This window comes from Symphalangus syndactylus, chromosome 20 (genome assembly GCF_028878055.3).
Source record: "Symphalangus syndactylus isolate Jambi chromosome 20, NHGRI_mSymSyn1-v2.1_pri, whole genome shotgun sequence".
NCBI lineage: Eukaryota > Metazoa > Chordata > Mammalia > Primates > Hylobatidae > Symphalangus > Symphalangus syndactylus.
Genome location: NC_072442.2, coordinates 67243656 through 67271257, shown reverse-complemented (window position 1 = coordinate 67271257; position 27602 = coordinate 67243656). Strand labels below are relative to the sequence as shown.

At 39.3% G+C, this 27602-nt stretch overlaps 2 protein-coding genes across 7 annotated transcripts in view; one reads left to right on the top strand and one right to left on the bottom strand.

The window, feature by feature from the left end:
• Window positions 1-9574, bottom strand: part of ASPA (aspartoacylase) — a 32323-nt gene extending 22749 nt beyond the window's left edge. Inside the window, exons 1-4 of one of the 4 annotated variants that reach the window (XM_055257181.2) lie at window positions 9526-9574; window positions 8462-8579; window positions 7948-7985; window positions 5727-5989 (exon numbers count right to left, since the gene is read on the bottom strand). In XM_055257181.2, coding sequence (XP_055113156.2) covers window positions 5727-5962 — 236 coding nt within the window. In that variant the 5' untranslated portion in view covers window positions 5963-5989; window positions 7948-7985; window positions 8462-8579; window positions 9526-9574. Of the gene's footprint in view, window positions 1-5726; window positions 6127-7947; window positions 8031-8461; window positions 8580-9525 lie in introns of those variants that run through there. The other 3 variants (XM_063628391.1, XM_055257180.2, XM_055257182.2) reach the window with 3 other exon arrangements.
• Window positions 1-27602, top strand: part of SPATA22 (spermatogenesis associated 22) — a 69422-nt gene that overhangs the window by 31980 nt on the left and 9840 nt on the right. The window contains exons 1-5 of one of the 3 annotated variants that reach the window (XM_055257178.2): window positions 10219-10499; window positions 12715-12825; window positions 14561-14689; window positions 17459-17519; window positions 17648-17743. In XM_055257178.2, the coding sequence (XP_055113153.1) occupies window positions 12783-12825; window positions 14561-14689; window positions 17459-17519; window positions 17648-17743 (329 nt within the window). In that variant the 5' untranslated portion in view covers window positions 10219-10499; window positions 12715-12782. Of the gene's footprint in view, window positions 1-10218; window positions 10500-12714; window positions 12826-14560; window positions 14690-17458; window positions 17520-17647; window positions 17744-27602 lie in introns of those variants that run through there. The other 2 variants (XM_055257179.2, XM_063629753.1) reach the window with 2 other exon arrangements.

Here is a 27602-nt window from a genome sequence, read left to right as displayed (position 1 = left end):
TTTATGTGGCTAGTCATGAATAGGACATATCAAACAGAATTTATCATTTGATTTCTATCTTGAACACAACATATCCATTAATTTAATGAACAGTTTCCTAGTAGTTATGGTACACTGGGTTATTTATTATGGGACTAGACCATCAAATGCATCTTTTTTTCCCCCACTTTAGCTAATTCTAGTGCACAAATAAAGTCACTTAGGGGCTCACATAATCTAATTAGAGATCATTTTAATTTTTTGAGACAGGATCTTGCTCTTTTGCCCAGGCTGGAGTGCAGTGGCCCAATTGTGGCTCACTGTACCCTCAAACTCCTGGGCTCAAGCAATCCTCCCATCTCAGCCTCCCGAGTAGCTGAAACCGTGGTGCGCGCCACCATGCACAGCTAATCTTCTTATCTTTTGTGGAGATACAGTCTTGCTATGTTGCCCGGGCTGGTCTTGAACTAAAACTGCCTTTGCAAAAATTATAACTGAGACAATTATTACAATGAAAGAGATCTAACCTGACTCCATCTTGCTTCTAATCTCCAAGCTATTCTTGTTCATGCCTGGGTGTAAACTGAACTAACTTTGGGAGGAACTTATAGTTTAACTTTGAAACAAAGATGATAACAGCCCTTTCCCAAAACAAGCCCCCTTCCTACCTGGGGACTAGACTGCCTTTGCAGGACTAACAAATTAGCCACAAGATTAGAAATTATGATTTAGGAGTCATGCAGCCGGAGGGCCGAATGATTCTGAACCTCCTGAAATTGCTCCTGGGGATAACACCACTATTGTAAAACCTAAGATCAGGGCTTGAGATATTTTGTAAACCCTGAGTTGACAGATCAGCTGGCACCACCCAGATGGATAAACTGGCTTATCTGGTCCGTGGTCCCCAGTCAGGAACTGATTCAGCGCAAGAGGACAGCTCCAACTCCCTATGATTTTACCTCTGATCTGACCAATCAGCACTGCCAACTCACTGGCCCCCTACCCACAAAATTATCCTTAAAAATGCCAGTCTCTGAGTTTTCGGGGAGACTGATTTGAGTAATAATAAAATTCTGGCCTTCTGTACAGCCAGCTCTGCGTGAATTAAACTCTTTATTGCAATTCCCTTGTCTTGATAATTCAGCTCTGTCTGGGCAGCGGATGAGGAGAACTTGCTGGCTGGTTACAGAAGTTTTGGCCTCAGGCAATCCTCCTGCCTTGGCCTCCCAAAGTGCTGGAATTACAAGCATGAGCAGCCACACCTTGCCTAATTAGAGATTCTTAATTGAGGTCCAGGAACCACTAGAGGTCCAGGGACAACGTTTTCAAAGAGTCTGTAACCTCTCCAAAAAGGCCACAAGTTTGCAGGTACAGATATATGTATTTTTTTTCTGGCACAAGGGCCAATAGTTTTTCTTCCATTCTCAAATGGGCCTCTATCCTCTCCCCACTTCCCACAATGGTTAGGATACATTTTTTTTTTTTTTTTTTTTTTTTTTTTTGAGACGGAGTCTCGCTCTGTCACCCAGGCTGGAGTGCAGTGGCGCGATCTCGGCTCACTGCAAGCTCCGCCTCCCGGGTTCACGCCATTCTCCTGCCTCAGCCTCTCTGAGTAGCTGGGACTACAGGCGCCCGCCACCACGCCCGGCTAATTTTTTGTATTTTTAGTAGAGACGGGGTTTCACCATGGTCTCGATCTCCTGACCTCCTGATCCGCCCGCCTCGGCCTCCCAAAGTGCTGGGATTACAAGCGTAAGCCACCGCGCCCGGCCAGGATACATTTTTTTTCTAGATACAATAATGTTTTTCATTTACTTTTCCTCATTAAACCGTTCGACCACATTTTCTTAAAATTCCATCTATTTGTATTCCTTGGTTATTTTTGCTAGTATCTTCAAGAGACCTACTGTGCAATGGGCTAATTCCTGCCTGGAATGCGATCAGGAAGGTGGAGTAGTTATTTTGTGACTTTGAAGCAAAAACCATGAGGACAAAGCCAGCATCTTGAGACAGGGCAGTGGGAAGGTAGAAGGGACCATGTCGAGATGGTGCAGTGGTAAGGTGGAAGGGGCAACGTCGAGACGGTGCAGTGGTAAGGTGGAAGGGGCCACGTCGAGACGGTGCAGTGGTAAGGTGGAAGGGGCCACATCGAGACGGTGCAGTGGTAAGGTGGAAGGGGCCACGTCGAGACGGTGCAGTGGAAAGGTGGAAGGGGCCACGTCGAGACGGTGCAGTGGAAAGGTGGAAGGGGCCACGTCGAGATGGTGCAGTGGAAAGGTGGAAGGGGCCACGTCGAGATGGTGCAGTGGAAAGGTGGAAGGGGCCACGTCGAGATGGTGCAGTGGAAAGGTGGAAGGGGCCACGTCGAGATGGTGCAGTGGAAAGGTGGAAGGGGCCACGTCGAGATGGTGCAGTGGAAAGGTGGAAGGGGCCACGTTGAGATGGTGCAGTGGAAAGGTGGAAGGGGCCACGTCGAGATGGTGCAGTGGAAAGGTGGAAGGGGCCACGTTGAGATGGTGCAGTGGAAAGGTGGAAGGGGCCATGTCGAGATGGTGCAATGGAAAGGTGGAAGGGGCCACGTCGAGATGGTGCTGTGGGAAGGTAGAAGGAGCCTATGCATTGATGATATCATGTGGCCACTGCGCCAGCCCTGGACAGCCTACTTCTGGACTTATTATTTGTGAACAAGAAACCCTTATTTGTTTAAACCACTATTCTTAGGTTCCTATTATATGCAAACCAAGCCTAATGGATATTTATACATTTTAAAAGTTAATTCATGAAATAACCCCCTGAGGTCACCTCCAACAATTTTAGTTCTATATCATTCTTCCGCATTTGAGTAAATGGTGCTAGTATCTACCCAGTTGCTCAGAGTCAAGTCTTGAAGTTTTGAAAAATGATGGACACTTTTGAGTTCTCATGCCTGCAGTTGAGCTCCCATTGGAAGAGTCCCAAGGGATGAAGAATAGGGAAGAGTGAGATTCTGAAGGGCATTAGCCATACTAGGTTGATTAAATCTATTCTGGATACATTTTTAAAGAATTTTCAGCAGGGGAGAGACATGATAAGATTTGCATATTAGGATGATTCCTAGAGGTATCAGATGGAAAATAGATGGCAAGAAGGGTCAGAGCAAGTCTGGATGCAGAGACCCTTTAGGAGGCTATTCTAACTGTCCACAGAGGAAATCAACTAAGGTAGTAAAACTGGGGAGGAAGGCTGGATTTGTGAAGTACTTGCAAGGAATAATTGGGAGGACTTACTGACCCACTAGACGTGGGAGACGAAGCACTGGGAAGGTTCTAGGGTGATTTTCATATGGGAGTTGGTGGATAATGATGCTACCACTGAGATGAGGAATACAGGAAAATGAATAAATCTGGGAGTGGTAGGATGGGAGAAGTTAATTAGTTTATCTATTTTATAATTTTTCAGCCACACTGGGAACAGTCTAGTCTCTGAATAGTGTTAACAGTAAGGAGCAGAAAGTGAATTTAAGTGAAAAGACTGTGCTCACTGAAATGCATACTTCTGGGTGTTCATAAACTCACCCTAGTCCATTTCACACCTATCTGGGAAGTTAATATGCCAACTAAAAGTTATTCTTCAACAAATTCTTACTTGTAATATAGAAGTTAGTTAACAGCTATCTTAGGTCAATAGATAAGCATGAATTGTGTTGACATAACCTCAGTCATGAAGATAAAGCATTTCTCAAATTAAAATTTATGCTAGTAAAAATATGATTTGATACAAACAGGATGACTGCCGTATAATTGCCCTGAAAAACATCTATTCCATAAAGTGAGGCATGTTTCTATTAAGAGTAGTGTCCATTTTTTGATCTGTGGTGAGACTAAACCTAAGGAGTGATCTAACTCAAATTAGAGTTGATCAGAAAACAGGCACATAGAACAGCGGCTAGTTGTGCCTGTGCGTATCTTATATCTTTTTTTTTTTTTTTTTTGAGATGGAGTCTCGCTCTGTTGCCCAGGCTGGAGTGCAGTGGTGCCATCTCTGCTCACTGAAAGCTCCGCCTCCCAGGTTCACGCCATTCTCCTGCCTCAGTCTCCCGAATAGCTGGGACTACAGGTGCCCGCCACCACGCCCGGCTAATTTTTTGTATTTTTTTTAGTAGAGACGGAGTTTTACCGTGTTAGCCAGGATGGTCTGGATCTCCTGACCTCATGATCCGCCCGCCTCGGCCTCCCAAAGTGTTGGGATTACAGGTGTGAGCCACTGCGCCCGGCCATGTATCTTATATCTTAGCTAGTAGTCTACCAACTCCTTGAGGGGTAGAAACCAAGTGTATAGAGCTGTGTACTCCCCCAGCACCTGGCGCAGTTTCCTGAGAAAAACAGATGTTTCAAAATATTTTTTAGTAAAAGAAAAAAAGTGGCCCAGCGTGGTGGCTCACACCTAAAATCCCAGCACTTTGGGAGGCTGAGGCAGGCAGATCACCTGAGGCCAGGAGTTTGAGACCAGCCTGGCCAACATGGCGAAACCCCATTTCTACTAAAAATAAAAAAAATTACCCGGACATGGTGGCGGGTGCCTGTAATCCCAGCTACTCAGGAGGCTGAGGCAGGAGAATCACTTTAACCCGGAGGTGGAGGCTGCAGTGAGCCGAGATTGCACCATTGCACTCCAGACTGGGCAACAAGAGCGAAACTCTGTCTCAAAAAGAGAAACAAAGAAAGAAGAGCTAAAAAGCAAATATGTGGAGTCATATTATATCTACAGTGATAGCTATTATGATGTAAACAAAGGCAAAAATAATTAATAAGGACCTAACCTAGCATGTTATGACTGCATACTTGTATGCAATATATTATAAATCAGCAAAATTTAAGCTCTGAAAATTCAGATGGTGTCTTTAGTTCTCATCTCTGGCATCCCATCTACGATAATCTACCACGGAAGTTAAGTACGTCTGCTACTTCGGATCACAGGCAGATCTGATGTCTTCTGTTTTTTTTTTTTGAAACGGAGTCTCGCTGTGTCACCCAGGCTGGAGTGCAGTGGCGCAATCTCGGCTCACTGCATGCTCCGCCTCCTGGGTTCACGCCATTCTCCTGCCTCGGCCTCCCAAGTAGCTGGGACTACAGGCGCCCGCCACTACACCCGGCTAATTTTTTGTATTTTTAGTAGAGACGGGGTTTCACCGTGTTAGCCAGGATGGTCTCGATCTCCTGACCTTGTGATCCTCCTGCCTCGGCCTCCCAAAGTGTCTGATGTCTTCTGGCAAAAGATTTAATAACGCTTTCATTCAACAAATATTACTTGAAACATTACATTTTTTTGAACTAGAACTTTATGCATTACCGTAAAGACAGTTGCTTGAAAACATAGTAGTGAATTTCCTAAAAAGCTAACAATTATGTATTCAAGCATAGTGGCCAAACACTAACTCAATGCAAAGGAGTATTAAATCTGTTTCTTTAAAGGTATGATTTTAAAACAAAACCCTGTTCTATTTATTGTCTCAGTCTGTATACATTTGAAAAGAAAACTTAATAATCCAATGCTTAAGAAAGTTTATAAAAGAGCACGTGAATGCCCAGTTTAGATAACTGTGCAATTCACAATGCAGTATAATTAAAAGTGAAAGTAATCTTATTCAACATACGACTGCATGTACGGACATCAATTATCATCTGCATATACATATATGTGTTCTCTTTCACACGCCTACCACTTTTCACACAACATACATACATATACAATACAAAGCATAGTCTTACCCAAGATTTTCAAGGTCAAAAATGCGATTCAGGTCACAGTCAATGTATCTGGTACACTTCTTCACTGCTCTGGGGTTAGTAATAAATGGTTTTACCTCCAGCCCTGTTCTCCGAATCTCAGCTCCATTCTCTAGCCAATACTTAACCAGAAATACTCCGGTTAGCTCATTGCCATGGGTTCCTCCAAAGATAGCAACCTTTTGTATATGTTCTTCAGCAATGTGACTAGAAGTCATTTCACCAAGTAGTTTTTTATCTGATTTCTGCAATTCAGAAGAGAGATCAAAGGAAATTTTATTTTCTTAAGAAAGGTTTAGAAATTTAAATGAGACTTTACCCAAAGGGCAAAGTATAGAATTCCCTTGAGTGGAGTATATTTTAATTTTCTGTTACAAGTTCTGAGCCCCGTTTATGGACACTCCCTTATTTAGCCCTGCCCTTTACCATATTTGGATTAAAATATGCAAAGATCAACTAGAGATACAGCTGTTTACTTTAACTTCTAACTCCCTCAGATGGTCAGTAGATCTAAATACAGTAATAAATTAGCATTTCATACTAATACAAAAATTCTGTTCTTTTCCTCAGCTAGGATGTTGTCCAGTGAGGCTTTCACAATTATTTCTAATAATAAAAATTGTTTATACATTTCTAATCTCAAAAAATAAAAAAGTGGCCCACTCAGTATTTCCACGGGCATTTCAAAACATTTCTTCTCTGAAATAAGTTCAAGCACTTTTCACGATCTGGGGGCATTTGAATCTCACCTCTATAAACAGCCAAAGGCTGACCCTCAGAGACCTCCTCTTGAACTGGCGCCCATTCTTTCAGAATGCTTTTTCACAATCAGAAACAGAAGGGCCAAATCAATGATCACTTGGGACTCGAAAAGCTACCCTGAAACATCCCTTCATTTCTTTCCCATGAAGTTTTTGGTAATTCTGTGTTAACTTACTTATGAATCTTCCTCATTTTTTGCCTAAATACCAAAGGAAAGACAACTGTTAGTAATTTTCAAGTCTTTGTGATGCCTGAAAATGTCTTGGGACATACTGCATGTGCTAACCACGTCATGTGAACTTATATAAACACAGCCTTATTCACTGTCAGCAGGGACTCTCCACTGGACTGTGTTACTCCAAAAGGGGTCTTATTAGGGGAAATTATCCAGAATACTAAGATGATTACATCCCTTTGGAGAAATGACTCTGGGCCAAATCTGATTTGATTTCATGCTCAATCACCCAGAAAGTCAAATATGTTCAAGTACTGGAAATACCATGTGCTAGTAATGCCAGGTTGTTTGATAGAGGGTATGATAAGAGTAATTTATTATAATTGCACAGTTTAATTTATAACGTTCTTCCACTCAGTTTATTCATACATTAATTTTATATGATAGGGTGGGTTAGGTGTTGACATCCCCACTGTAGGGGTAAACGAAAGAGAGGTTAAGTAACTCAGTTAAGGTTCTGCAGGGATGTAGGAGAACCTAGGCCTGAGATCCATGTTTCTCATTCCAAGTCTGGTGTTTTTCACAGGACAATAGGGTGCCTGTCTATTATTTTTGGTCTTCTTCACAGTTCCAGTTTTGCTCTTTCAGAATTCACATAAACAGCCATTACAGTGTGCTCAGGAAACAAACATACATACAAAGAAAAGACATGGTGGAAAAATAAAATATGAAAGCTTCCTAATATTTAATAAACCCAATGAATGTTCTTCCTTTAAGAGCTTATAATGCAGAGACAGAGAAAGCAAAATAACCACATCAAATCTACATATTAAAATGACTGTTCTAATAGAAAAAAAAGCTCCTGTAGCCTTTGACTGTCTGTCCACATCCATGTACACTGAACACTTCGGACGGTGTAGAGATGATGAAAACACACGTAAAAGTAAACAGATGACAGTTGTTTAGTTGCTTTGGTTTTAAGAGCAGTAACTGTGGTGAATTATTAACACTCTACTATGCTTGGTTTCTTTTCTGCTGATTTGTAGTTTGTTCTGTCCTTTGCCCTACTCTCTCTGGAAATGCTGCTTCAGTTATTTACTCGTAGCTGGCACAAATGACTTGCATTTTGAAGCTTGTTTTATGGAATTTTAACAGATCAGCACTTCGAAGCACATTTCACATTCATAAATAAAGTTTCTCTTACATGTCAAAATGAATAACTTTTTTGAGAGTTAATGAATTGCAGCAATTATTTCCCATACTTACCTTGTTTTTTGTGTACAGAGTTTGTCTTCTGTGGAAAGCTTTATTAGGAAAAAGGAGAGCATTTCCTCAGAACTAGAGCAACAGAGGCTTTTCATACTCTTATACCAAGTTAACTTCCGAAAGATTTTTAACTCCCTGTTTCCCAAAGTGTACTTGATTTTTGGGATGACCCACAAAAACCACACTTTTTTATTAGTTCTCAGCGAACTGATAGTATATGAAGTGAAACCCTTTCAAATTGTCACTATCTCATTATTAAGTTGAATATATAATATTCTGAAGTACTTAAAAGAGTAAGCATAACTTACAGCATTATAGATGTTTTGTGAGATAGAGTTGCCTGATGTATTAATAAAATAATGTAGTTTAAAACAAAAGGAGGCCAGGCGTGGTCTCACGCTTATAATCCCAGCACTTTGGGAGGCCGAGGTGGGCGGATCACCTAAGGTCAGGAGTTCGAGACCATCCTGGCCAACATGGTGAAACCCCATCTCTACTAAAAATACAAAATTACCTGGGTGTGGTGGCAGGTGCCTGTAATCCTGGCTACTTAGGAGGCTGAGGCAGGAGAATCACTTGAACCTGGAAGGCGGAGGTTGCAGTGAGCTGAGATCGTGCCATTGCACTCCCACCTGGGGAACAAGAGCGAAACTCTGTCTCAAAAACAAAACAAAACAAAAGGAGAGCAAAGTTTTACTTCACAGTCATGGCTGTCCAGTAGATCATTGCCAGAAATTTTGTAGGAGACAAATTTAAGGTGGGTTGTTTCCTAAATGGTATGATAGGGGGATAAGAAGGGTTTTTTGTTAAATATTATACATAAGATGTCTCATACATAATGTGATGTTCAGTAGTTACGTAATCAAACTACTTTTACTACTTTTTCTCCTTCCCTGTGACCCATTCTGACCAGCTTTCCAGGTGGAAATAACCAGAACAAGACAAGTATAAAACAGATTAAGTTTATAAACTGCTAGCAAAGATTCTACATTGCTCATGTCTGCAGTCCTTACAGAAGTAATTGGCTTAAGGTGTTTTTTTTTTAATGAAAAATCTATTTTTGGGGTGGGTAGGTGAGTGTTGTAAATGTATGCACATCCGTATGTAGATATCAAGTCAAAATCTGCCTCCCTGAAGCTTCTATTCATGTTTTGGGTAACTCCTCTCCGGAACCATGATAAATAACAAGTTTTATTTTTATTGTTCAAGTCTTCTTCTTCCCAAAATAAAAGATGGCCCTATTCCTTGAAAGCTATTCCTTACTATGGCATTCAAGGTCTGCTATTATCTGGTCTCAGTCTACACCTAATATTATTTTCTAACACTCTTCTTTACTTGAGATAGTTTTAAAGCAACTACTAAAATGTCTGTGGTCTTATAGGCCTAGGCCTTTACCAACAATCTTCCTTTCATCTCTGAGCCCTTCCCTATCCCATTCTTCAAATGGTTAGAAGACACAGTAACAACAAAACATGGTCTTTGAACTCAGACAGAACTAGAATCCACTACCTGGCCCATAGTAAGTTCTGGATAAATGGCAGCTACTGTTATTCATATTAAATAAGGGCTAACGTTTACTGGGCATTTACTGTGTGCCAGGATTATTTCATCTTCTAGTATTTTTAGGGCAATTGTTGTTATTGTTCTTTTACTGGTAGGTCCAGAGGGTGTTCAGTAAGTAACTTGCCCAAGGTCACAGGGCCAGGAATCCACAGTCCTCTTTGCCAGGAAGCCTGGAGCTCAACGCTCAGGGTCACACACCACGCGGCTTCCCCTATAGAGCGTCTCTGCGGCTCACGGGCGCTTCCCTCCCGCAAGCTCCCGCAGCCCCGGCCCTGCCTCGCTGACGGCTCTCCGCCTTCCATGGCCGCCATCTGAACCCGGGCTTCAGCTCTGTCCCCAGCCTCCTGGGGACTCAGATTCCCTGACCCTGATCCGACCCAGAAATTGAGCCAGACACCTCGGGTGGCCTTCGAGTCAACGTCTGAGCACACCCTGGCTGGCCACCAGCATCTAACAAACGGATGTCTGCACCCTAAGAAAGGGCCAGGGGGTACGGGGAAGCGGGGCACACTTTTTGACGACGCTGGGGCTGACGCCGGTTGGGCAGGAGATCTGCCCCTGTCTCTCCAGTCACAGGACAGTCTCCTTTCCTTTTTGGGCAAAACTCTAAGGAGTTGGAGCCATCCCTGTGCCCACACTGTGAGAACGCCAAGGAAGCGCGTTAACGTCATCGCCACGCAGGCCGCGACAACGCCATCGCGCCGAGGAGGCGGCCACTGCGCCTGCGCGGTCCGCGGCGCCTGCGCACAGCCTGATTCCCGCGCTTTCTTCGCAGGCGGGAAGGGCGGCGGTTGCTGACGGGGCTGCCTGGACGACGGTTGAGGCGGCGAGGGAAACCGAGGGCGAAAGTTGTGCGTCGTGTTGGCAGGGGGGCCTAGAAGGGAAAGACTGTGCGTTGATACCAAAGTGCCCCCACTCCGTGGGCGGGTCAGGAGAGGCCTTTGGAAGAGCGTCTCAACTCTGACTGGAACCTCTTCTCTCCCGCCCCGGTCAGGAGCCAAAACAGGCCGCCATTTGAGGCCGTGGCTTTTGTGGGTGTGTGTGGGTGGTGGTGTGTGTGCGTGTGGTGGTGTGTGTGTGTGTGTGGTGGTGTGTGTGTATGCAGATGGAGCACACTTTTTGCACACCAATGCCACCAACCCCATTACTAACGCCACTTAGGTTCATTCGGGAGCTGGGATTGGGGGTAAATGAGGGTCCCCGCCCTCAGGGTCAATGGTCCCGCGGGTAGAATGTTACACTTAAAAATTTTGTTGTTGTTGTTGTTTATTCTGTTTGTTTGATCCTAAGAAACATAATAGCCCTCGTAAGCCCCTCTAAATACAGGATGTGAGTTGCGCTGGTAGAGAAGGTGGCAGAATCCCTGTTGTGGCTCCTAGGATGGCACCAAGAATATTTTTCTTTCCTTTCCCTTCCTTCCTCCCTCTCCCTCCCTCCCTTCCTCCCTCTCTCCATTTTTTTTTTCCTAGAGTCTCGCTCTGTCGCCCAGGCTGGAGTGCAATGGCGTGATCTCAGCTCACTGCAACCTCTGCCTCCTGGGTTCAAGTGATCCTCTTGTCTCAGCCTCCAGGGTAGCTGGGATTACAGGCATGCACCACCATGCCCGGCTAATTTTTGTATTTTTAGTAGAGACGGGGTTTCACCTTGTTGGTCAGGCTGGTCTTGAACTCCCGACCTCAGGTGACCCACTTGCCTTGGCCTCCCAAAGTGCTGGGATCACAGGCGTGAGCCACTGCACTTGGCCACCAGGAATATTTTCTAAAGGGTCTGTCTCTTCTACCCAGCTTCACGCCTAAAATGTGGAAACAAAGGAGAGGCAGCACCTGACCTCGTGTTTCCCAAGTTTGTTTGTTTGTTTGTTTTTTTGAGACGGAGTCTCACTGTCGCCCAGGCTGGAGTGCTGTGGTGTGGTCTCGGCTCATTACAACCTCTGCCTCCCGAGTTCATGCCATTCTACTGCCTCAGCCTCCCGAGTAGCTGGGACCACAGGGGCCTGCCATTGCCCCCGGCTATTTTTTTGTATTTTTAGTAGAGACGAGGTTTCCCCGTGTTAGCCAGGATGGTCTCAATCTCCTGACCTCGTGATCCGCCCGCCTCGGCCTCCCAAAGTGCTGGGATTACAGGCATGAGCCACTGTGCCCGGCCTGTTTTCCAAGTTGTATTTTCACAAACGATATTTGAAAATTAACACCTCGGCCTGACTTGCATTATTGCTTAGTTGTGTATGTGTCGGTCTGTCTGTCTCATTGGGTTGTGAATTTGGAACAGAAGTTACCTGGTTTGGGTTTGTATCTTGCCTCTTCATGCAGTGGGCAAGTGTTCGTTGAATTAGATTGGGATTGAAATGTGTTAAGGGGCTAAACATGCGAAATTACAGGAGAAATTCTATTGTAAAAGAAGAAACTAAGGAAAAACTTATTTCACTTGTTGAAGTTGTGGAAATGGAGTAGAAACTTGTCATTACAATTATTCTAGATATGAAGGGAGGACTTAGTCTTTCTTTTTTTTTGAGATGGATCCTGGGTCTTGTTGCCCAGGCTAGAGTGCAGTGGCACGATCTTGGCTCACTGCAACCTCGGCCTCTCGGGCTCAAGCAATTCTCCTGCCTCAGCCTCCCGAGTAGGTGGGGTTACAGGTGCCCGCCACCACTCCCGGCTAATTTTGTATTTTTAGTAGAGATGGGCTTTTGCCATGTTGGCCAGGCTAGTCTTGAACTCCTGACCTCAGGAAAACTTAGTCTTTGATATTATATAATCCAGGCATTTCAAACTGATGCAAAGGCAGATGACCTGCACAATGCCTTAAAGTGGGGCATAGAGGAAGTTCCCGGTGGCTAAATACCGTGTTTCCTGCTTGGCCTTGGAAGCATGTATGTTTGCCAACGCTGTGGTCCGTTTTCCTCTTTGTAGGTGTGGTTCAGAATTCTCTTTGTGGGTGCTGGATTCTGAAATAAATTACATATACTGTGTGAAAAAATGCACATATGTTTACGAAGCAAGGTTACAGTTGCCCTAGTCATAACTTAATTTGAACAGGGTTGGAAAAGTGGATTATGGTGTAAACTCTTAGAAAGCAAAGGACTCCCTAAAGTGTTTAAATGATCAGGTTTGAAAGTAGTTTAAAACCATAATTTCATTAATCACTGAGCTGATGATTGGGCTTTGTAGTTGAGACAATATGAGTTATAAGTTTCTTTCTTTGCAGGTCTAGTGGGACAATGTCATAAATTTGGAATGCTGAAGAGAAAATTATAGATTTTGATATTGAAGGAAATGAAGCGAAGCCTAAATGAAAATTCAGCTCGAAGTACAGCAGGTATTGAACAACTTTTTATTTTTAAATTTTCTATATAGCATATAAAGCTTGTATAGTTTATAGATATAACATTGGAAATAAATTTAAAATAGATTGAACAGTTAATCTAGCCTCTTTACTTTTTTAGGTCCAAGGAAGTAAAATAACTTACTCAAGACAAAACATTTAGTGGTAGAGGTGGGAGTAAGATCAAAGTTTCTTAGATTTATTTTGATATTCTTTCTACAAATTCGATGTGCTTGAGTTATTCTATGCCTTAAAACTGAAAACAAAGAAATAGATCTATTTTTGTTTGTATTTGTGACTTACTTGTTAAAAACATTTCCAGAAGCACTTCTGTCTTTCTAATAGCTTCTCCTATCATTTTTGCTTTCCCAATTTATTAATATAATGACAGAGGGCAAGGATGATAAGAACCAGGGGAATGATTATGCATAATGAAGATAATAATAACTATTATTTATGGTGGATTAACTGTATTCAAGACATTAATTATATATATTAATTTATTTAATCTTTACACCAATACTCCGAGATAGGTTATTATGATCATTTATATTCTTCAGATGAGAAAACCAAGGCTAAAAGAGGTTAAATAAGTAATCCATGAAGTAGCAGAATCAGAATTTGAACCTAGGAATCTGGCTTTTAGTCCATGCTCTTAATCATTATGCTATCACTATATGTCATATTGGCACAAAGAGTTTAGGGAAATTGCCCAAGATCATACTCTGAAGTTGTAATTCAAACCTACTTTGAAGTCATAATTCAAGACCCAGGTGGTCTGATTCCAAAGTCCATATAATTCTCCCAGACTTTCATCAGAGACTGTTCACAGAGTCTGTATTTGCCTGTAGAACAATTGATGATGACCAGTTAGAGAATGGTACAGTGGCAAGAGATCTGAACTGATATTTAGGAATCTTGCGTCCTATCTAGATTCTTCCACTGACTTGCTCTATAGCAATGCATAAGCTTTTTGAACTTCTTTTCCCTTCGAGTTCCCTAAGTTTTAAAGTTTATATTTTGTGACTTTTGGCCTGAATTGAGATCCTAGATCTGCCATCTGGAGGAATTGGTATTAGTATTTATTCTCATTTGGACTGGATATTATTACTCTCTAAGGCATTCTCAAAATGATCCACAAAATACATAATTACAGATACCTGAGGTGCTTGTTAAAATTGCAGAGTTTTGAGTTCCAGGCTAAATCTGTTGAAATAAAATCTATGAGAGTGGAGTCTAGGAACCTGCACGTTAAGCAGAATTCCAGATAAATCTTAGTCCAGTGAAACTTTGAGAACCAAGGCCCAAAACGGTGTGCCACTATTGTCCAAAGCATGGTTCAGAGTTTGGTTCTTCCTCACCTCTGTTGTACTTCAAAGGTCCCCTGCAGTTGATATGGTAACGGGCAAGCACAGGAGGGGGATAAGGAAAACAAAAAGTGGATTTGGAAAGGTTGGGGGATGAGGGGGGAGATGGGAATTACTTCCATATGAGAGGAATTAAAACTGTTAGGGTAGAATGAGAAAAGGTTTTTGAAGGAACAAATTAGGCGATTCAAGATCTTAAAAAGAATGTAAAAATCAGTCTAAGGTTATAGAAATCTGTAAGTATATTAGCATATAGAAGTAGATAAATTTAAAGTGTGTATTATTATATACTAGTAATTGTTTTACAACTAGATCTGCTTATTTGTCTATTATGTACTAATTTATTGGTACATTCAATTTAGGCTGTTTGCCTGTTCCATTGTTCAATCAGAAAAAGAGGAACAGACAGCCATTAACTTCTAATCCACTTAAAGATGATCCAGGTATCAGTACCCCTTCTGACAATTATGATTTTCCTCCTCTACCTACAGGTAAGAAAATTAATAAGGTAAAGATTTTCAGGAAATACAAACTAGGATTATAGAAAATTGTAATTTATATTATGAAAATAGAAAGTTTATTTTTTCTTCTTTCCATTATCCACTTACAGAAATTACATGGCACTTTCTGAACATTCCAGGTCAGGAGTTTAAGTTTCCTTATCTACAAGGGTGGCTTAGCATTTAAATGGAGTATCTTAGATTTGGAGTCTTTGTTCTAATAAAGTAGTAACATATATTGCAAAAAATATTTTTTCTTTCTCAAAATACACATGGATATTGTATTATAGCCTATACATTTGGTGGTAAAGAATGGAAACACTTGAATTGCCTCAGGAGTGGGGATAAGTGTGCATGGGAACACAGGAAAAATGGGAAAAAAAAGATAGATTTTAGGAAGTGCAGATGCCTGGAAATATCTGGTGCCTGGCCGTAGTCTTTTTCTCTTTTTATGGCATTTTTGCCTTCATTCATTTGTTAGCTGTTTATGGTCCAAATGTGATCCCCCCCCAAATTTATATGTTGAAACTTAATTGCTGGTGTGATAGTATTAAGATGTGGGGGCCTTCAGGAGGTAATTAAGTCATGGGGGCAGAGCCCTCATGAATGAGATTAGTGACTTTACAGAAGGTATGAGGGAGCTTTTCCATCCTTCTGTCATGTGAAGACACAGTAAGAAGCCTTGACTTCCCAGCCTCCAAAACTGAGAAATACATTTATCATATTTATAAATAACCCATTCTAAAGTATTTTGTTGTAGTAGTCCAAACAGACTAAGACCCACCTTCATCCAGTTGGCTTCTTTATAGCTTCAACTGGCACATGAACTAAGTTGCCCTTCCTGTGAGTTTGCATAACCTTTTAGTTCTTGTTCTCAGAGGTCACCGGTAGACTGCCCTCTGTATCTCTTAATTCAAATCCTAGAGACAGCCTGTGATTCAGCTCATCTTTTAAGTAAGGCCACTGAAATCCTGGCTTAGGTTTAGGTTAGGCCTCTTAACTCTGAACCAGTTAGCTGAGGTTTGGTGGGTGCTGGGAGGTCTTAATGGTTGTTGTTGACTTTTTGCTTTCCTCTGGAAGAGGTATGGGCAGGCAGACGTTCTGAAATATACGTGGTACATGCTGGTTATATACATTTACATTTTGGGGGCACATTTTAAAAATCATTAATAGGATTTTATATAGCTAGAATTTAAAAATATCTCTGATATAGCAATACTTGTATTGTTAATTTCATCCAGTGTGCTCCCATAGACTTTAATATACTTCTAAATCTGTAATTGTTTTGTTTAAAGAAAACAAAATATATAAAAGATGTATTTGAAGAATTTTAGGTATGAAGTTCATATGTTTCCAGTTTTTGTGTATAAAAATCATAAATTCACATGGATATGCACAACTGGGCATTTGTCTGGTCATACTCCACCATTTAAAAAACATTCCATCATTTAAAATATTTTTATAAGTAGCATGAATGTTGACCTTGAAAACTTGAGCTACTCCATAAGGAAATGTGTATCCTCCTGAAGTACTTCAAGCTTGGACCAGGGTTACTACTTGTTAGAAATAGTAGTTTTCCTGTATTGGGTAAGAGATAGGACTACATCAGTGTTTTTTAAAAATTTTTGTCTTGATCCATTAGTCAGTCTGAGGTATAATCGATCTTTGAAAAAAGAAATAGAAGAGAATAGAGTAGAATAGAAAATACAGCCATGCACTGCATAACCATGTTTTGGTCAGTCGCACCACCTGTGTGATGGTGGTGCCATTACAAATATAATGGAGCTGAAACATTTCTATCTCCTAGTGACATAACGTAGTAGCTGTCATAATGTCATAGCACAGTTCATTTTTTTTTATAAATGTAGCCTAAATGTATGGTGTGTTTAGTGTACAGTAGTGTATACAATAATGTCCTAGGCCTTCATATTCACTCACCACTTAATCACTAACTCACTCAGAGCAACTTTCAGTCCTGCAAGCTCCATTTATGGTAAGTGCCCTCTTAGGTGTATTGGTTTTTATCTTTTATATTATATTTTTACTGTACCTTTTCTATGTTTAGATATGTTTAGATACACAAATACTGTTATGCTACAATTGCCTATGGTATTGGGTACAGTAACATGTTGCACAAGTTTGTAGCCTAGGAACAATAGGCTGTTACATACAGCCTAGGTGTGTAGCAAGCTGTACTCTCCAGCTTTGTGTAAGTACACTCTATGTTGTTTGCACAACTCACCTAACAATGCATTTCTTAGAATGTATCCCTGTCATTAAGTAACACAAGACTGTGTCAGAGTGTGTCATACATATTAAGGATAAGATTTGATGGTGAAGTTTTATATTCTTTTTTCTCCTTTCTCTCTCTGTTTGTCCCTGTCTCACACATATACCATGCATATATATGTTCTGAGTTATGATGTATTTCTTTCTGTGGGCGAGATTTTAAAAGTTCAGTAAACATTGGATTAGGTGAAATTCATGTTACAAAGTTAAAGATACTATACTAGAACCGATTGTAGAAAAGATACAGATTAAATTAGCTTTGCTTAAAATACAATGTATAAGAAAGACATCTATAAAAATTAATAAATCAGGCTGTGCAGGTTTTCCAACAAAGTATTGTTGAAGAAATCCATATATTCAAGTTTTTTCTTCTTCAAGTTTTTAAACCCCCCAAATTAAATAAGTATGAAGTTATCATTTTGAAAAATACTACCTATCTTACTTTTATCTATGTTACTTATATCTTTTGAGATTGGGCCTGGGAAGCTATGAATCCAGAGTTGGCTCCTGTAATGCAAACAGTGGACACCGGGTATGTGGAGAAATATAAACCATTGGATGTGTGTCTGTTACTGACTGATGTTATTCTTCTATGTATATCTTAATTTCTCAATTTGAAAGCAAACTATTAATATTTAACAAGACATATTCCCTTGAAAGGCAAATACCACATTCAGTTTCTCGTCCTCTGAGAAGTCAAGATTCTATCTTTAACTCTATTCAATCAAATACTGGAAGAAGCCAGGGTGGTTGGAGGTGAGTCTACTTAAAATTTCTTTCTTCTTCTATTCCTTCTCATTTTCTTGTCTTCCTCTTCATTCTTCCCTCCTCCTTCACTTGTTTGTTTCTCAGACAGAATTACATTTAGGAAATTTCTATAAATAACAACTATGGCAGTATTAATTATGTTTTATGAAAAAACTTAAGAGAACATGCATGTAAAACTTTAAAAAAATGTAAATTTCACAGTGATTATGCTTCAAAAGATTCTTAATGTGACAATGAAATTTCTGCCAATATTCATTGCTATGAATTTATGATTTTGCTTATGGGTTATTAATGATTTAATTGACAATAGACAGGAATCGTATCTTAGTATTGATTATATTTAGGAATTGAGAATCAATTAGAGTGCTCAGTCTTATCCTGTAAGACAGTCGGCTTCAAGGTAAACAGAATGGAAAAAGAAAGAAAAATGGAGGCTGAGATGCATATGCATCTGCAATAGTAGGGGCTCAAGAAGTGAAGGAAATGGTCAAAAAGATGGTGAGGGTTCTTGCCATAAGGACCAAAGTTTAATGCTTAAATAGTATGAAAAAATTGATAGAAAAAGAACATGGATTTTTCTTGGTTGGATTTTAGTAGCCTTGGATAAATGGCAATATTGAAGGAAATAATTTTGGAAACGAAGTGCTGGGAAAACAACACCAAATCAGTCACTGTTAAGTGCTTTGATATGTTATTTCAGTAATCCTTACAACAACCATATGAAGTTAATACTATTCTCATTTTTATTATATAAAGATAGCATATTTTTTTAAAAGGGGGAACTTTTTATATAGTTGTTAATAAATACATTGCAATAATATCTTTATTTAAAAATTAGTTTTGATTTTATTATTCATGCTAGTTTCCCCAGGACAAGTCCATTAGTTTCTTCATAACAAGGCCTTAAAACTAGGCCTGTTCAGTGGTTTGGGATGGTTCTCAGAGACATTGTTCCAACTGCAGGTGCTAGAAGAAAATCCATTCTGACAAGCATTAGGCAGATAATTAGGTAAACAGGTTGTAATTTGGACAGGCAGCCAGCATAGGATATTACAATTTGAATTAATACATGATCTGTCAGACTGTTGGAATACAACAGGAAATCCAGGAGTAGAGAACATTTAAAAATCTATGCAGGTAGTTGGTAGTCTGCTGAAGATCTTTTGAACCAGTTAAAGGACTAATCTTCAGATATAGAGTCCAGGCTACAGTTGCCAGATTTAGCAAATAAAAATAAAGGATGCCCGGTTAAATTTGAATTTCGGGTAATGAGGAATTTTTTAGTATGTGTCACAGCCAATATTTGGGACATACTTATACCAAAAATTTGTTACTTATTTGAAATGCAAATTTAACTGGCCATCCTGTATTGTTTCTGGCAGCCTAGTCTAGACTTTCTTGGGACATGGAGTTTTCAAGAGCAAAGTACACTCCTATTCTTATAGATACTGTGTTATTAGACACATTGATCAATATAGATTTCATTTACCAGAATTAGGATATGGGCAATTAGTAACATTAGTAAGGATGAGCTTCTTTGCCAAAGCTCCTGCAATTGGCTTTAGAGTCTGAGGAGACATTGAGCTTGTACTTACTTAGTAGTTAAGACTTCTCAGTTGAGGAGTTGAGGTGATATGAGGACTTTTAACATTTTTAATCTTTTTTTTTGAGACTGGATCTTGCCACGTTGCCCAGGCTGGAGTGCAGTGGCATGATCATAGCTCATTGCAACCTTGAGCTCCTGGGCTTAAACAATCCTCCTACTTCAGCCTCCTGAGTAGGTGGGACTGACTATAGGTTTGCACCACCATGCCTGGCTAATTTTTACATTTTTAGTAGAGACGAGGCCTTGCTGTGTTGCCCAGGCTGGTCTTGAACTCCTGGGCTCAAGTGATTCCCTCACCTCAGCCTCCCAAAGTGCTGGGATTACAGGCATACACTGTTGTGCTCGGTGAGACGAAGGCTTTAGAAGCTGAGAACTGAACACAGCCTGGCAAACGGGGTCAGGTAAATGCATACATTTTAAGGGAACATAAGGATATTATTTTTTTCTAAAATAACTTACTCTTCTCATTATGAAAATAGGAATAATTCTAGAAAAAAGGTAAAAAGAAAATTACTCATAGTTGCACTGATCTAGAGTTAATCATTAATTTATTTTTGAACAGAAAAAAGCCATTTCACCTTTTTTGAGTCTTACGTCTTTATCCATGGGAAAAAAATTGAACTAGATGATATCTAAGGTTCCTTCAGTACTCAATATATATTGTGGATAAAACATACAGTTCTGATGTATTTATATAACTTTGTGCTGTCTTGTCTATCACTACCAAGAAAACCCTTGATTAAGGATTTTACAAATACATGAATTTATCTAACGTGCTTGTATGTGGAATACTTAGAATGCCTATTGCTCTGATTCACCCAGAATTGTTTTCTTATTACACATCGTGTCTTTCAACCATTCTTGTTACACAGATCTATTATAAAAGTTTAATAATATAAAATAGTATATAACTTAAGTCAGTAATTCATAAAAGGAGGTGGCAGGCCCCCAATATCCATACTAAATTTTTAAACTTTTAGATCTCCTTCAACTTGCTCAGGATGGCCAAAGATATGAGGAATATTTTCTTTTGGACTCTATTTGCCTCTGGAACACTCTCTTGACAATCTCATCCTTGTTAACAGTTCTGACTGCAGTTGAATATTGTATTTCTATTGTTATCTTAAAAAATTTTTAATTAGGGCCAGATGCAGTGGCTCACACCTGTAATCCTGGCACTTTGGGAGGCGGAAGCGGGCGGATCACTTGAGGTCAGGATTTTGAGACCAGCCTGGCCAACATGGTGAAACCCCGCCTCTACCAAAAAAATACAAAAATTAGCCAGGCATGGTGGTGCATGCCTGTAATCCCAGCTACTTGGGAGGCTGAGGCAGGAGTATCACTGGAACCTGGGAGACGGAGGTTACAGTGAGCTGAGATCCTGCCACTGCACTCCAGCCTGGGTGGCAAAGTGAGATCCTGTTTCAAAAAAAGTATTTTTTTAAAAAAATTATATATATTTAAGGTGTACAACCTGATATTTTAATATGCATATACATAGTGACCTGATTTCAGTCAAGCTAATTAACATATCCATCTCTTCACATAATTACCATTTTTTTCTTGTAGTGAGAACACTTAAGATGTACCTTCTAAGTGATTTTCATCTGTGTAACACAGTATTATTAACTATAGTCCTCATGCTCTACATTAGATCTCTAGAATTTACTCATTCTATGTAACTGAAACTTTGTACCCTTTGACTGACATCACCTTATTTCTCCCACCTCTTCATCCCTGGTAACCACTTTTCTACTCTCTGCTTCTATGAGTTTGATTTGTAAAGATCCCACATATAAGTAAGCACATATAGTATTTTTCTTTCTGTGTCTGACTTATTTCACTTAGCATAACATCCTCTAGGTTCATCCATGTTGTCAAAAATGGCAGGATTTACTTCTTTTTAATGTCTGAATAGTATTCCGTTATCTCTTTATGATACATTTGTTAGTCCATTTATCTGTCACTTACATTGTTTACATATCTTGGATGTTTTTTTTTTTTTTTTTTTTTGCGAAGTGTCGCTCTTGTTGCCCAGGCAATGGCAACAAGACAATGTGAGTGCAATGGTGTGGTCTTGGCTCACTGCAACCTCTGCCTCCTGGAATCAAGTGATTCTCCTGCCTCAGCCTCTCGAGTAGCTGAGATTATAGGTATGCGCCACTATGCCTGGCTAATTTCATATTTTAGTAGAGACAGGCTTTCACCATGTTGGCCAGGCTGGTCTCGAACTCCTGACCTCATGTGATCCACCTACCTCAGCCTCCCAAAGTGCTGGGATTACAGGTGTGAGCTACCGTGCCTGGCCCTCTTGCCTATTGTGAATAATACTGCAATGAATCTGGAAATGCAGATATCTCTTTGAGACACTAATTTCATTTCCTTTGGATATATATCCAGAAGTGGAATTGTTAGATTATATAGTAGTTCTGTTTTTAATTTTTTGAGGAACTTCCATACTGTTTTTCATAATGGCTGTACCAAGTTACATTTCCACCAAGAGTGTACAAGGATTGCCTTTTTTCTGCACCCTCGCCAACACTTGTTATCTTTTGAATTTTTGATGACAGCTATCCTAACAAGTGTGAATTGATAAAATATCATTGTAGTTTTGATTTGCATTTTCCTGATGATTAGTGATGTTGAGCACCTTTTTATATACCTATTGGCCATCTGTGTGTCTTCTTTAGAAAAATGTCTGTTTAGTTTCTTTGCCCATCTTTAAATTGTGTTGTTTTTTGTTACTGAGTTCTGTGAATTCCTTAAATATTTTGGATATTAACTACTTATCAGTTATATAGTTTGCCAAAATTTTCTCCCATGCTATAGATTGTCTTTTCACTCTGTTGATTATTTCCTTTACTGTGCAGAAGCTTTTTAGTTTGATGTAGTTCTCAAATATTTACTTTTGCTTTTGTTGACTGTGCTTTTGGTGTCATATTAAAAAAAGTCATTTGCAAGACCAATGTCAAGGAGCTTGTTCTCTACGTTTTTTCCTAAGAGTTTTCTGGTTTCGGTTCTTACATTTAAGTCTTTAATCCATGTTGAGTTGATTTTTGTATATGGTATAAGGTAAGGGTCCAACTCCATTATTCTGCATCTGGATATCCAGTTTTTCCAACACTATTTATGGCAGAGACTTTTTTCCCATGTGTGTTCCTCTCACTTTTGTTGAAAATCAATTAAATTTAAATGTAAATGTATGGGTTTATTTCTGGGCTCTCTACTCTGTTCTGTTGATGTATGTGCCTGTTTTAATACCAGTACCATACTGTTTTGATTACTATAGCTTTTAGGTATAACTTGAAATCAGGAAGTGTGATGGCTGCAGCTTTGTTCTTTCTCAAGATTGTTTTGGCTGTTCAGAGTCTTTTGTGGTTCCTTATGAATTTTAGGATTTTTTTTTCTGTTTCTGTGAAAAATATCATTGAAATTTTTATAGGGATTGCATTGAGTCTGTAGATCACTTTGGGTAGTTTGGAAATTTAACAATATCAATTCTTCAAATCCATGACACAGGATTTTTCATTTATTTTGTCTTCAGTGTTTTTTTTTTTTTTATCAGTGTTTTATACTTTCTAGTATATAGACCTTTCTCCATCTTGGTCATTTATTCCTAAGTATTTTATTCTTTTTGGTGTTATTGTAAATGGGATCATTCTCTTGGTTTCTTTTTGGGATATCTGTTGTTGGTGTAAAGAAATGCTCCTGATTTTTGTATGTTGATTTTGTATCCTGCAACTTTACTGAATTCATTTTTCAGTTCTAACAGTTTCTTAATGGAGTTTTTAGGGTTTTCTACATACAAGATCATGTCATCTGCAAACAGAGACATTTACTTCATCCTTTCCAATTTGCACTCCTTTTATTTCCTTTTCTTGGCTAATTGATTGGCTAGGACTTCCAAGACTAGCTGAGTATTCCTTATCTGAAATATTTGGGATCAAAAATGTTTCAGATTTTTTTGGAGTTTGGAATATTTGCAGAATACCTACCAGTTGAGTATCCTAAATTTGAAAAGTCAAAATCTGAAATGCTTCAGTGAGCATTTCCATTGAGCATCATGTTGTTGCTCAAAAAGTTTCAAATTCTGGAGCATTTCGAGTTTTGGATTTTCGGATTTAGAATGCCCAGCCTGTAACTATGTTTGAATAGAAGTGGTAAGAGTGGGCATCCTTGCCTCGTACTGGATCTTTGAAAAAAAACTTTCATGGTTTTAGGTCTAACATTTAAGTCTTTAATCCATCTTGAATTAATTTTTGTATAAGGTGTAAGGAAGGGATCCAGTTTCAGCTTTCTACTTATGGCTAGCCAGTTTTCCCAGCACCATTTATTAAATAGGGAATCCTTTCCCCATTGCTTGTTTTTGTCAGGTTTGTCAAAGATCAGATAGTTGTAGATATGCGGCATTATTCATTCAAATAAGATAGCAATACCACCTGCAAAATAAATGGGGTCATCATTTCTTCTAAAAAAAAAAAAAGAAGAAAAAAAACTTTCAGTTTTCCCCCATTATGATGTTAGCTGTGGGAATTTTGCAAATGACCTTTATTGTGTTGGAGTATGTTCCTTGTGTACTTATTCTTTTTAGAGTAAACTGAATGGATGTTGAACTTTGTCAGATGCTTTTTCTGAATCTATTTTTATCTTTAATTCTGCTACTGTGGTGTATAACATTGATTGATTTGCATATGTTAAACCAACCTTGCATCCCAGAAATAAATCCCAGTTAATCATGGTGTATAATTTTTTTAAAAAAGATTTCAACTTTCACTTTAAATATAGGGGGTACATGTGCAGATTTGTTTACATGGGAATATTGTGTGATGCTAAGGTTTGAAGTATGGATCCTGTCGCCTCACCCATGAAGTGTGCAGAGTACTCGACGGGTGATTTTTTTGATGCGCTGTTGAATTTGCCTTGCTAGTATTTTATTGAGGATTTTTGCACCTGTGTTCTTTAGTGATATTTGCCTGTAGTTTTCTAGCAGTGTCTTTGTTTGATTTTGATATCAGAGTGATGCGTCTCATAAAATGAATTTGGAAGTGGAATTCCCTCTTGTTTTACGAAAGAATTTAAGAAAGATTGGTATTAATTTGTCTTTGGATGTTTGATAGAATTCACTGTGAAGTCATCTGGTCCTGGGCTTTTCTTTGTTGAGAGGTTTTTGATTACTTCTTTGATCTCCTTATTGGTCTGTTTAGGCTTTCTACCTCTTCTTGATTCAATCTTGGTAAGTTGCTTGTTTCTAGGTATTTATCCATTTCTTCTGCGTTACCCAATTTGTTGTCATAACGTTCATAATAGTTCCTTATGATCTTTTTTATTTCTGAGAAATCCATTGTATGTCTCCTCTTTCATTTATTTAAATCTTCTTTTTTCTTTTTCTTAGTCTATGTAAGGGGCTGTCAACTTTATCTTTTCAAAAAAATAAGTTCTTAGTTTTTCTTTTTTTTTCTTTTTCTTTCTTTCTTTTTTTTTTTTTCTTTTTGAGATGGAGTCTCACTCTGTTGACAGGCTGGAGTGCAGTGGTACGATCTCGGCTCACTGCAACCTCTGCCTCTCGGGTTCAAGCAATTCTCCTGTCTCAGCCTCCCAAGTAGCTGGGACTACAGGCCTGCTCCACCATGCCCGGCTAATTTTTATATTTTTAGTAGAGACGGGGTTTCACCATGTTGGCCAGGATGGTCTCGATCTCTTGGCCTTGTGATCTGCCTGCCTCGGCCTCCCAAAGTGCTGGGATTACAGGTGTGAGCCACCTCGCCCGGTCCCAGTTTTGCTTTTTTTTTTTTTTTTTTATTCTCTATTTTATTTATTTCTACTCTAGTCTTATTATTTCCTTTATATGCTTATTTTGGGCTTAGTTTGTTATTCTTTTTCTAATTCCTTTAAGTGTGAAGTTAGGATGCTTATTTGACATCTTTTTATTTCCACTTAGGCATTCATTGTGATAAACTTCCCTTAGTACTGCTTTTGCTTTCCCATAAGTTTTGGTATGTTATGTTTTGTTTCTATCTCAAGATAATTTAAAAATTTTCTTTTTTAATTCCCTCTTTGATCAATGATTGTTCAAGAGTGTGTTGTTGTATTTGTGAATTTTTTCATTTTCTTTTCTTTTTTTCTTTTTTTTTTTTTTAATTGAGACGGAGTCTCGCTCGCTGCAACCTCCGCCTCCCACGTTCAAGTGATTCTTCTGCCTCAGCCTCCCAAGTAGCTGGGACTACAGGTGCATGCCACCACACCCAGCTAATTTTTGTATTTTTAGTAGAGACGGTGTTTCACCATGTTAGCCAGGACGGTCTCGATCTCTTGGCCTTGTGATCCGCCCACCTTGGCCTCCCAAAGTGCTGGGATTACCGATGTAAGCCACCATGCCTGGTGAATTTTTCCGTTTTCTAGCTGTTACTGATTTTTAGTTTTATACCATTATGGTCAGAAAAGATACTTGGTATGATTTTGATCTTCTTAAATTTGTTAAGTCTGATTTTGTGACTTAACATGTGAGTTATCCTTGAGAAAGTTCTATCTGTGCTTGAGAAGAATGTGTAGTCTTCTGCTGTTGGTTGGCAAATTCTGTATATGTCTTTTGGGTCCATTTGATCCATAGTGTTGTTCAAGTTCACTGTTTATTGATTTTTCTGTCTGGATGATTTATCTATTATTAAAAGTGGAGTATTGAACTTTTTTTTATTATGTTGCTGTCAATTCTTCCTTTTAGATTTGTCAATATTTGCTTTATATATTTAGGTGCTCTAATATTGGATGTATATATATTCACAATTTTTATATCTTCCTATTGAATTTACCTATTTATCATTATATAATGACCTTCTTTGTCTTTAGAGACAACTTTTAACTTAAAGTCTATTTTATCTGACATAAACTTAGCCACCCCTGTTTTCTTTTGGTTGCTGTTTGCATGGAATATCTTTTTCCATCCCTTTATTCTCAGCTTTTTTGTGTCTTTGAATCTAAACTGAGTTCATTGTAGACAGCATACAGTTGGATCTTTAATCCACTCAGCCACTCCTCATATAGGCATACCTTATTATATTGCACTTTGCTTTATTGCACTTCACAGATACTGCATTCTTTACAAGTGGAAGGTTTGTGGTAACGCTGCATTGAGCAAGTCGATTGGTGCCATTTTTCCAACAGTATGTGCCCACTCCACGTTTCTATGTCACATTTTGGTACTTCTTGCAATATTTCAAACTTTTTCATTATTATTATATCTGTTATGATGATCTGTAATCAGTGATCTTTGGCATTACTACAAATGTGCTGTTACCAATAGAGAGTTGTAAAGCTGAAATAAATTTTTCTAGACTATGAATAATAAAAGTAATTTCTATAACCATGAGAGAAAGACAAAATTGTGTTTCCGTTCTCTTTATTGAAAATAAAATTACAAAATTGTTGCATGTGATGGTACATACCTGTAGTGCCAGCTACTCTGGAGGTTGAGGCAGGAGAATCACTTGTGCCCATGGGTTTGAGACTGGCCTGAGTCCAAAAAAATTACAAAATTATTGTCGTATGAAGAAGTGATCAGTGTAGGAAAACATTTCTATAAAGGAGTATCAGGCAGTTAATTTATAATAATTCTAATATTTTTTTTCTGGGTATCGTGATGTTTGTGGTGTTTATAACTTAAATTGTTGTAATTGTGCTTTCTTTTCTCATTATTTTGTACTAACTTTGTACCCAATTAACAGTGTTCCCCAAATTATACAAGCTTCAGGCCTCATAAAACTTGGATTTGTTCCTGGTCAGTAGTGTACCTAGACCTCTTTTTGAATTATTTACCTAAGTAAGGGATGGGTTGTATTGGTTGCCCTCTTGTGATACTTGTGGTATTTCCAGGAAAATTACTGAGAATTAAGAATTTGTGGGCTGGGAATGGTGGCTTATGCCCCTAGTCCCAGCACTTTGGGAGGCCAAGGAGGTGGATCACTTGAGCCCAGGAGTTTGTGGCCAGCTTGGGCAACATGGTGAAACCCTGTCTCTACAAAAAATAACAAAAATTAGCTGGGCATAGTGGCACTCACTTGTAGTTCCAGCTACTCAGGAGGCTGAGGTGGGAGGATCGCTTGAGCCTGGGAGATTGATGCTAGAGTGAGCTGTGTTCTTGCCATTACATTCCGGCTTGGGTGACAGAGCGAGACCCTGTCTCCGAGAAAAAAAAAAAAAATTTGTGACTTGGACTAGTTTTGTTTCCTTTGGAACTCCTAACTAGGC